General features: G+C 41.5%; 1 protein-coding gene across 1 annotated transcript in view; it reads right to left on the reverse strand.

Moving 5' to 3' along the window:
• Positions 1-6,747: 6,747 nt before the first annotated feature.
• fut8b (fucosyltransferase 8b (alpha (1,6) fucosyltransferase)) overlaps positions 6,748-12,111 on the reverse strand; it is a 66,579-nt gene continuing 61,215 nt past the window's right edge. The window contains exons 8-10 of the mRNA XM_026341427.2: positions 9,272-9,448; positions 8,950-9,100; positions 6,748-8,397 (exon numbers count right to left, since the gene is read on the reverse strand). Coding sequence (XP_026197212.1) covers positions 8,059-8,397; positions 8,950-9,100; positions 9,272-9,448 — 667 coding nt within the window. The 3' untranslated portion in view covers positions 6,748-8,058. The remainder of the gene's footprint in view (positions 8,398-8,949; positions 9,101-9,271; positions 9,449-12,111) is intronic.

Below are 12,111 nucleotides of genomic sequence, written 5' to 3' on the forward strand. Positions count from 1 at the left end.
TAAATGTTTTTATTTATAACAGATAAAAAAAAAACAAAATTTGCAGGACAGCTCAGCCACGTTGGTCCTCACACATGATCACAGCAAAGCAGGTGAAGGGTGAGGCCGCCATCACAGGGAAACTACAGCTTGAGGCAGTAATCTAATGACATGTCTAATAGAAGCTTCAGACTCCATGACTTTGCCCATCTGCATGGTGGCGGGAGGGGAGGGGGAGGAAACGCCACTTGGATTTATAAAAACCTTCACTGGGCCAAGCTTCAAAAGCCAGAACTACATGTTCACGTCTCATAGGAGACGATTCCTAACAAACCCGCTTTAGAGGGATGGAGAGCTCGGAGACAATACAGGATATTCTGTAAAAGATAATAAATCACAGATATGAGGATTTTAGTTATCTGTCAAAATCAAAGAGCTACACCCTGCAAATAGCTAAAAGCACTCTCCTCTAATCCCTGCAAAAAGAGAAACAAAACTAAGTGCTGGATAAAACATTCTCTGTAGAATTACTCTGATGATTAACATAAATGGGAACATTAGGGATTATCCATAATAAGGTTTATAGGTAATACCACTCAATCATGGCTCCTTAAACACCTGCTTCCTCTAATATTAACTGGATAAATGTGGGGTAATGTCAGATACATGGGCCTGAATTAACATATGATTAAACGTATACTGTAGAGAATCTTACGCATTTTTCAAATCTTTGCTGGAAAAACGCACGAGTCAAGTTTTTTGGTGCATATTTTTATTGAAATGTCACAAGCACAGTCAAGCATTTCCCCAGTGTTAATGGAAGACATTTTAGACCACTTCAATTATCATACTCCGTGTTTTGCAACTAGAATTGAGCTTTTGAGACAGAAACGAATTAGGCAAAGTAGACTAGAGTACATGTGAGGAGAGCCAGCCAAAATAAGCAGAGGCAGGGATGGTTACCCTAACCTGGCTGCTGCAGGGATGGGTGCTGTGATCTTTTTAGCCATGAGTGTAGCTTAAAGAATGACATTTGTCACAGTTGAGCCCTCAGCTTTTACTCTTTCCGTCACCTGCTGCACACACACGCCTGCTGTAAACGCTTCCTGTCAGATTCGTTCAGTAGTTGTTGCAAAGAAAATTTGCTGTAGATACTTAAGATTAACTGCAGATTTATTGTTGTAAATATTTACCCTGATAATACTTACTTACTTATTCAGTCATCAATCATTTTGAACATGCAGTCTTTCTTCTTCCTTTGTTCCTCTTTGAGAGTATTCATCTATGTTCATTGTTTATTAATGTTTCTGTTCCTAAGCTGTAATTCCAGCCTGATTATCTGCAAAGAGATTTTCATGATACCATGGGATGTGAGATATGGGAGATTTATATTCTATCTCTGACAATGTGACTGTTGTTATATCAGCCAGATCTTCTGATCTTGTTTTACTTTGCAGGTGAAATCAGCTCCATCATCAGGTACATGCGTACACTACATGGTAAACATTTTACCTGCTAAGCGTCATTGTTAGCATGCTGACATAAGCGTTTACATCAAAATACCACTGTGTCTAACAAAAGCTCCACAGAGCCCGTATCACGGACTTACGCTTGTCACTGGATTACGGTTACTCGACGGGTTTCCTCACCACTAAGCCACTGGCACCAATCCAGCATGTTCACCTGGGTGTAAGGATGAAACAGACTTCAATGAGGATTTTCAACTCTACTCTTTTTCTCTCAGAGATGACGGCATATTCCTCAATCCAGCTCCGCCAAATGCAACATGCCCTCAAGACTTGGGCCATAATCCGCCATCAGAAGGGATGTGCTAGATTAACCGGTGTAATACAGTTCACTGCTGGGGCACATATCACTGGTGCTTGGTCACCAGGTTGTGAGGGAAAAGAGGCTAAAAGGAGTAAGGGGACCAATGAGAGGTGGATGCTGGACAGGGAGAAAGGCAGCCCATTATTCTCCCAGTGTATGTCCAGACACAACTGACGTTTTTGTCTTTTAGCAGCTGCTGACACCGCTCTGCTGTCACACAATGATGCCATAATTACACAGTGGGGACCAAAGAAAGACACTGACAAAGCCACGGCCCACTTAGTGGGAAAATCAGCACACACACAGGACGATTACCCAACGCTTGCTCCATGTATGAATTTGATTGTCTCTGCCTTTCACATCCATTCCCCTCTGGTCCTTTTGGTGTGTTTTACTTGTGTACCTTAAAGATGGCAAGCATGTCCTCACATATACACATCTCAGACAGATGAAGAAATCCATTTTCCTACTGGAGGCTACGATTTAATCACGAGTCATACTGTACTTACACCCTCCGAGTAATCAGTACGAATGATATTCTCTTCTCAGTGGTAGGAAGGCCTCGACAGCATATCAGGCTTTTTTCTGTTGAGTGATGAGAACATCTCCAGAGCTTTTATTGGTGCACCTACTGTGATTAGTGTTTGGCACTGTGCATGATCATGTACTGCAGCCCCAAGTGATTATTATGCCCACCACATTCATCTCACCAAGACCATTGATTTGCAATTAGTCCAGGCATGATGTCACGCAGCCAGGTCTCCCTTTTACAACCAGGTACAGTATCTTTTGTGTGCAGCGCTCAGCTATTGTTGTAGAGTCCCACTGTGCTGCCCCGAGCTCTGAGTCATTGTGGATAGAGAATTCTTCCAATGTGGTGTTGCCGCCTTCCACCGTGATCTCCTCAATTATTGTGTGTATAAGTATGCAGGCGGAGTGGCGGTGTGTGCCTCCTCAGTCTCCTGCTCCTCCTCCATAGTGAGGTACGCTGGCGGTTTTATCAAACCCTGACTGGGAAGACAGATGGGTTTGAATAGGGGAGCCTAATGTAAAAGTGTGTGGAGGATAGCAGAGGGGGAGATAAGAAGCAGCTGGCCATTTCTCTCTGGCTGTGTTGGGGTACAGGGCTTTAAATCACCTGTTATCTCCTACAGCCTCAGCCAGACGCTAATGGTCATCACAGCGGGCTGAACCGTGCAGGCAGCAGCAGGGGGAGGAGGGATGGGAGCTGAAGCTGTGGACTTTCTCTTTCACCGCTGCTACAGCAGCAGGTTTCACATGGACACACGGAGTGATAGTGGATGTTCCAACAGGAACATTAGTCTTTTTGCTGTACAGTAGAGCCGACGTCCCATCGACACACAGCCCATTAGTTTATTGTAAAATGTGACATCACTGTGCTGGCAGAATTACAGTAGCCTGGAGGTGAAACCTGCTTCTTAAGAGAATGCATTGGTTTCTTATCACATAGGTATTGTTTTTGTTTTCACTGCACTCACTAAAGTAAGTGACATGGGGAGACTGCAACATTTTGACAGCAAAATCTACCAAAGCAAGAAACATGAGCCATTCAGACAAACCGGGAGTTTAGCGAGATTGTCTAAAGCACACAGAGGAGGGAGCAAATTACAGGGACTAACTATTCACTCTAGAAGATATTCTTACAGTGGACTGGTGGTCCTGCATGACAGCCTAATCACAAATAGTCCACTTCTGGGTACTGCTGATCTAAAGCACTGATGTTTACTTGAATCTTTGATTTTTTTTTACTTAGATTTTTGTTTATTTAGTTGCAAGTGTCAAATAGTATAGATAAATACTTTCGTACAGGCTTTAGGTTATAACCTGAGAGATTGTCTGACAACTGTGTTTGTTTTGGACACGGAGTTCTCAGAGTTCAACAATCATTGAACCTATGAAGAAAAGTAACAATAAACCACAATTATCCTTTTTAAACATAATATGCTGTCACAATGTTAAATTCACGGCTCCCATTACCATGTATTAATATGCCATTATCATGACATCAGCGCTAATAACACACTTGGTCTTCATCGGGATGGCAATACAAAGCGCTTTGTCTATTATACAACAGTTACACAGACTCCAGTGACTGCAGCTCCATTATCTGTATGACATCACTGAGCTTTTAGACCAGCTGTGTCCTTCAAGAAACTGTCAACAGCTCCAATGTGGGTACATGTACCTCTTGAAACCACTGTCAGCATGCTCTTATGGTATTTCAAAAATCAGCGCACCTCTCTCGACAGAGTGACATTTACCTGAAATCAGTTGGAGCCTTTCGTCACCTGTGTAGTTCATGAACACAGGCATGTAATATACTCTTTGTATTTATAGCTATGTCATCTTTAAGGCTTCTTGTAAGAAATTGTGAACAATTGAAAGTGGAAAAAGAAAAATCTAATTTGACTTGATTGATTTTTGGTCACAATTTAATGTGAAAGATCAAAAGTTTCTTCTTATTTGAATGTACCAATTGAAATGAAATACAAAAACACACTTCCCTATTTTTTCATGAAGATGCAAAATGTTTTTGGAGAGGTACCGTTCCAAATAATAATGTAGTCCTCTGTTGTGACAGCAAACCATTAGAAGTACCGCCTTATTGGATCCACAGCAGGACTCACAGTTAAATACAGTTTGTGTGCCAAACAAAAAAGCCTTTGTTTCTCTGAGTGTTGATGTGCTTCTCACTGGCTTAAGGTGGCTGTGCTCTGTGCCAAGAATCAGGTTTGTTGTGCTTTGGGATAACAGGTGGGATTAATAATACTGAGCCATTAAAAACTAAAGTGCAGCTGAGTTGATTTAAGGCGAAGAGAAGAAAGATTGACACCCTACAATCTTATGTGCCTTGTGAAAACCTGACACTTTCTCGTTTGAGTTCCCGTCCTCAGCTTTGATGTGGGACAGGTACCGTAGGGCAGACTTCACTTGTTGCTGCTGCGGCAAAAGAGTACTGATTGGAGCCAGCCAGGACTACAATAACCATTTTCATTTCCTTTCCCTTTTTCATGAGTCAGTCAGAATTAATTCAGCTGCCCTTTACAAGATTAGAATTGCACAAGGCGAAGGCGTACCCTCTTATCTCTACATAATATTCATTCCATCAGAGTTACATGGCCATATTGAAATCTTGGTCTGGGTCCTCTGAGCATTAAAGGATATGGCTTTATCAAGTTTGACTTAAAACAATAATCTCACTCCCATATGTACGTTGTAAGAGTTACTGGTCATTGCAATGGCTCCTCCTGTCTGTGCAGACCCTAAAACTAAGGCTGCTTCAATGTAAGAGATAGGGGGCAAAACCCAAAAGTCCATATTCTCCATCTGTACAAACTTTTTAATGTCATCTAAAGCCAATATGATGCTTCTGCAGGTTCAGAATTAGTCAAATCAAAGCAAATGTAATGGTCTTTGTCAGCTACAGTAGCTTCTCGGATGGCTCTATGGATTAAAAGTTTGCGTGGACTTATGTTCCTGGTTCCTTAGCGTATATATTTTAATGTCTTGATTTAACATAGTTATCACCATCATCAGGTCGAACATTCAGTTACTTTAATACATTGGTATATAAACAGAAATCAGCAAAATTAAAATTTACACTGTGTTACACGTTAGTGTTTCTTAAGAAGAAACCACTTTAACTTTGTGCCGTGGTTGTAAAAGTATTGTTAAAATACAGACTTGAAATAAATATGTCCTTAGCTTTTAAAGTAAGGCTGTGGGAAATTTTTGACCTGCTGACAGGTGTTTTGAAATGAGGTACTCAGGTGGGACGGTTTGCCTTTCATAACAAGTCACAGCTTCATGTGGGAGGCCCACAAATGGCCTCAACAAGCGCTGCAACAATTAGACCACAAACGGAGAGAAAGAACCTACGACTAAAAACCTGAATGCTCTCTATCAGGAGTGGTGGCCAATTAACAGAATAATTAACTGAACTAACGTCTCTCTTAAACGACTGTTACAGGCCTCGGTGACAGCAACGAGTGTGTTTTAATTAAAGTGCCCTCCAGTTAGCGTGTGCGTTTATAAAACCCACGAGGGACTCTTTCCCAGTGAAAAGAGATGTTCAATGAACTGCTGTACACTGCATGTGCATTGTGAAGGCTTTGTCAGCGTGGGCTAAATTGGTTGCGGATTGTTGTCAGGAAGGGGGGAAAAAAAAAAAAAGCAATAAAACTATTATTCTTCCTCACACACACAAAAAAAGCTCATCTCTGCAAGCAGCTCCGTGGCTTTCCTTCTGGGTGTCCAATGAAGCATGCAGATCAGCGTTAAAATTAAAGAGAGATCTGTAATGAAACTCCCAGAGCCCCCTGAGTAAGAAAGTAACAAGACAGCCCATAAATAAGACACAAAGAATGAGATCATACACTTGAGACATGTTGGAAGCGGGATTCAGCGTCTGTGTTTCTGAGGGCGGAAACGTCATGTAGCTGTCATGTGGAATATTTAAATGAAGGACAGCAATGTCTCTGTTGAACGTACTGATCTTGGTCCTCGGTTTGAAATGTAAATCAAAGCGAGATTTAAGAAATTCTGCTCGGAAACATCTTGAAAACGCATTCACGCTCTTACTGAAATGATTTATAAAACAAACTACCGGTGCTTTTTTTAAAAGCAGGAGGTAGCACGAATCCTGGGATGCCAAAACGATATCAATTTTAGAAGCTGGGTCTTCCTTTTTTATGAAGATATCAAAAGATGAACTTCAGGTAATGACTTTTACTCTTCAAAAATAGATGGAGATCCTTCAGGAAATGAACTCTTTAAATATAAAAAGCCTTGATTTTCAGTTTCGAATGTATAATGTGTAATGTATCTGAAGCACGTTCAGCCTGATTGAACGAGCAGGTGTCGCCTGTTAAGAGGCCGCGGAGCAAACGGTGAACAGAATCAGGCTGAAAGGAAAAATGCTGTGTTGGTTTCTCAAGTTTATTTGATCTGTGGTTATCAAAGACAATGCCCAAAAACATAAGTTATGAAAAAAAAAAAGCCTTTATGAATTTGATATGATACAACATTATCATTTTTAAACATAGGCATATTTTTCCTCATTTATTTTAAAACAGCAATGTTAAAAGTAAAAAAACAAACAAACTAAGAAACAAATATATGGACAGAAGAGACAGCAGAGATGCCAAGAAGGACATTATCTCAGTGGAGTGCTTCTTTATGGCGAGCCTCTGGACGGCTCCTGTGTCTGGGTGTATGCGTGCACCATGAGTTCACCATACTCCACATAATCTTACCATTGTTCACTAGAGGTCACTAGCAGAGTGACAGGAGATCACCGTTGTTCCAAGTGCTGGGGGGCTGAGGACAGATCCCACTGTCACCACCAGTCTCCCACTGGCCACACAAACACGAATCAGTCAGGAGGAAATGCAGAAATCAAAACGCCGCACACAGGCGCACACGCATCCACCGTCTCTCACACACTGTACAGTATACAATGCACAAGCCCCATACACACTAAATTAAGACCATTAAAAACACTTTGATAAAAGCACAGCATGGTATTATAAAATTAATTGCACGTGTAAAGACAAGATGGAGGAAGCACAGTGATTGGAGCAAGAGGGAGAGGGGATGGGCAGCGGTGAGCATGGCAAGAAGAGGATACAGTACATTCAGTAAAAACAAAACAAAACAAAACTGGAGAAAAAAATCAAAAAAACAAAGGCAAGATTAGAATTAAAACCACTGAAAAACACCTTTTTTTCCAGTTTGTCTTTTTTTTTTCCCTCAGTCACTGATTTGAAGCTCACTCTGCGGTGTCCCAGTCTTACAGTAGTCCCCAAACCGGTCTCCGGAGAGCAAGCTTGGTCGGTTGTGTAGATTTGAATTGTTTTCTTGCTTTATTTAAAATCAATGTTCATGTCTACATCTCTACAGACGTCAGAGCGTCAGGTGGGGGAGGAGTGGTAGGGTGCAAGTCTTCCATAACCTGACATATGCACAGGCATTTACACGAGTGCGTGCACGCACGCACACATTCACGCACACATACATACATTGACACATACATACACGCTCTCACGCATAAAACACACAGAATGCGTTCTCATTCCTATCACCCCTGGGTACAGGATTTTTCTTTTCTTCTCAGCTTAGCGCACTAAGTACGCCTCTCTTCTGTACATAAGCAGCCTGGTTTTCTGGATTCGGAGTCTGCGTTTCTCCTCACTCCTTCTCTACCTCTTAATTTTTTCAATTCTTCTTTTACTTCTTTTGAGAGTTGAGCAGTTTGTCTGCCTCGGGGTACATTGGGTACTTCACGGTCTCAATTTTCTCTTTGACCTTGTAGGAAGGATAGAGGCCAGTGCGGCCCAGTTTGCGGTTGATGCCTTTGGAGTATCCGTCCCAGTGGTTGCCGGCCACGCCGATCACGTCGCCAGGCTCCAGGGGAATGTCCTCGCTGTTGCGCGGCTGGTGGGGGTAGATGGCGATCTGGTTGTGGGCGTTTTGACCTCCAAAGTAGTAAATATCATCCAAGGAGTAGAAGAAGGAGGAGGCATCTGGGTGCAGTGTCTGCATAATCTCATATGCCACGCGGCAGACCTGACGCAGAAACAGAAGCAAGGATTATTTTCATTTTTCTTTCTTTAAATGCAGAGGAATTTGCATTGATGACAAAGCTGTAGAGGCATGTGAACACTGGCAGAGGGACAAAAAAGACTTATACTTGTGATTTGAGTTCAGGTGAAAGAGGGATAGATGTGCTTAGAACTCGTCTCAGACAGATCATTAAAGTGGACTAATAAATCCACAGCGTGAATGGGAATTATGTGACTCGCACATCATTTTCAAGGCTGGCACGAACCCCATCCACTCCATGTTCTAACCTGCTATAAAACAGCACTTCAGAAGCCATTGTAATCCGTTGTAATATTACTCATTATAAAGGTGATGATTACTTTCTATGCTTTGGAACATGTCGGTGAAAATTAGGTTGTTGTCTGATTTTGTTTTCTATAGACTTGCTTGTAACTTAAGAATCATTGTGCCTTTGTTTTATCTCATAATTTCTGTTTAAATACTTTACCAGTACCATCTCACCCTTCAACGCCTGAAAATTATTTTCATGCTGCAGATTGGAGAGAGTGGACCCACCTGTGAGGAGAAGGTGCAGACCAGGAAGTCAGTCTGTGACAGGAAGTGGATGTCCAGGATGACTCCTCTCAGCGAGTTCTCAGTGTAGCGGTTGTGAAGGCCTGCCGACCATGAGATGGAGTTGTCGCTGATGAACTCGTAGTCTGGATACCTGGAAGGGCCAATAAGATAGAAAGGCTGAGTCAAACACAGGCATAAAACAAAAATAATTAAAAAATGAATGTAATTAAATACTGGATTTACTAGTCAGCCAACACACATGAACACATTCACATACCACAAACATAAACACACACACACACACACACTATTGAACACTGACTTGGTCTTGGCTTCCTGCAACAGGGAGGGGTCATCGGTGGCGAGATAAACCCGTTTCTTGTCGACATGGACGCGTCTTGCCAGATGCTGGAACTGCTCCTCTACATGTAACATGTACTCTTCTATAGGATGGAAGGCTGCCTCTGTCCCCACTTTGTCTGTCCTCCTCACATGGACTCTACAGAGATGGACACAGGCGGGGTACACGCTAGCATTATATCATATTACATTGAAACAAGAAACCTCTCATTATATTGATGCCCCGTTTGGCTTCCTATGATTTTTTGATTAAGTTGGCGTTGAGTGTTTGAGCAATGCTGTTGAACAGTAGAGGAACTCACCATAAAATAATCTTTAATAGTCTATAATAATAGACTAGCCTGTGTGTTTAAACAACTTGTGGATAAATAATATGTATTATGGCTGCAGAGATTAGTCCATTTGTTCAACATTTATTTACAATCAATGCAGTTCTACATTCTCCATATGAGATTTTCTTTTTTCAGGTATGGAATGACTTTTAACGCTCGCCAAGGCAATGCAATGCACAATTTGAATGACAAAACACTGCACAAGTTGGCTACGTTAGCAGTTAAAGAAAACCTTTATTAGTCCCACAATGGGGAAATTGCATTAAACTTATACTATTTACAATCTCCAGTCAGAAATGAATCCTAACTGTTTGAAATTAGGTGCTGCAGAATCTTTGACTGCTGATAGACTAACAACAACACTAAGGACCTAAAACAACTAAAAACGTACAGTGTTGAAGTTAAAAAGGATCGATATTGATGTATTTTATACTTACTGACAGGACCCTGCTATGACAACAACAGTAAATTCATGTGTTTTATACTTGATGACAACAGTATTTCATTTTGCTGCCAAAGTAAAATAAGACCCCTTCACTCCAAAAGGCAGAACAGCACTTAAACTTAAATAGCATCTTTTTAAAAATATTGTTGGTATAAACACAAACAAAAAAAAAAAGAAGAAAACAAGCAAAAAGGGGTAAACAGGATGTGCAAGAAAGAGAGTTTGAGAAATGCAGTGAGTCAGAAAGATGGACAGGAAGAGAAATCACTAACACAACTGTAATTTTTTACTATCCTCGTCATCACTTCCAGTAGCAAGGACAAAGAGAGAGTGCTGTCACCGAGTGTACGCAAGAGAAAAAGAGCACAGCTTGAAAACAGAACAAAGGATGGGTATAAAGGAAAACATTTCTTCCTCTGACACCACATCAAGCATCCCTGAAACTGATGGATGGTGAAACTATTTTATTGTACACCAAACTATTCAATTACAAAACTACACAGTCACATCTGCATTGTGACTTATGGCCTCGAGGAGCACATTGCATTTTAAAATCTAAATGGGAACGAGACATTTTTCAACTTTCCCTCGCTGAGGGAAAATTGAGCGTACACCCCTCTTCCCCTTCTCCATGTTCACAGATTGTACCTCCACCTGGGAGCTGCCCAGTGCAACCAGCTGTCTGCTGTTGGCCAAAGAGCATCTCCACTGGAACGTCCTGGGTCACCAGCCTTTTAAGAGGCACCTTGGTGGAAAATATTAGTCTGACCCTGACCCTTCCTCCATTCTGGATTACCCTCCCGTTTTAGAGACTGAAGCCCATTCTCTAACCTAGAGGCTCTTTGGTAAAAGATAGAGGTAGAAGAAGTAAAAGCGAAAGAGACAAAAGGTTCAGGGAGAAAAAGAATAAACAGGCTGTAGCTAATTTCTACCAGTGGCCAGAGATCAATCAGTGACTACTGAGGAAGCTCGCCGGAGAAATAGACCCTTTATTTAAGTGGCAAATAAAATCCAAAGAATGGAGGTGAAGACAGGAGGGCGAGAGGGTGGCGGGGGTGTCAGAGTCTTTCATTCGGCTTCTGTCTCTGTGATCGGACAGAGGTCTTGACTCCAGGCTTTACCATCCTTTGTCAGGCTCCCTCTCTCTCTCCTGCTTCCTGGCTTCTTTCATGTCTGCTGTTTATTGTTCCTGTGAACCCTCTTTGTCTAGTCTCTTTCTGTCTCCGTCAGAACAGCAGAGGCCACGCTGAGGCATTCTCAGCACTCTCCCACTCTACTGTAAGGTGGGTGTAAAAGCATACATTAAATATATTAAACACACCTACTCGAGAAACAGCAAATGTTGATTCTAGCAGAATGCCACAATAACATATAGACAGAATAAATATGTTTTGAGGTTGACCTCCGTGCTCTGGCTGCCTATCAGCAGCAGATGAAGAACACAGCAGCTCTGGGCTACTTGGCTTTTGAACCACAGCTTCCATTAGCATTTGAATCATTGCAAAACAGCTCATAGCATTTTATTATACAGGCTGTGGAATTGCTGCTTATGCAACGCGTATTTTGGCATCAAATTTACATTGTTCACTGGTTGTTTGATGTAATGTCAAAGAGCTCTAGTATCCCAGTGTATGCTACATGCCCAGCACCAGAGTGTGGCAGATAAAGTTAACGACTACCTGATGAGCATTTGGCAGTTAAAGATTGAGATGTTTCATTCACAGTAGAGACAAAAACAGAGCTTAAACATAAGTAAATGAAAGTAAACTTTCATCTAACCCTTCATCAGGAGGCCATAAACACGAAACTAAATGAATGATAAAGTAACTCTGTATCTGTCTAATGTGAACGGATAACGGGTGCATCATATCAGTGCTTTTTTTAGTAATAATTACTGAGTCTGGTCATGAAGCACCTGGATTTTTTCAGCATTGCATGCATGTGATGTTTATACCAGCAACAAGATGTGAGCTGCTGTAGTTTATTGTAAAATGTATTTATTACTAAAATTGTAAAATAGAAGAT

This window comes from Anabas testudineus, chromosome 24 (genome assembly GCF_900324465.2).
Source record: "Anabas testudineus chromosome 24, fAnaTes1.2, whole genome shotgun sequence".
In the NCBI taxonomy this organism is placed as follows: Eukaryota; Metazoa; Chordata; class Actinopteri; order Anabantiformes; family Anabantidae; genus Anabas; species Anabas testudineus.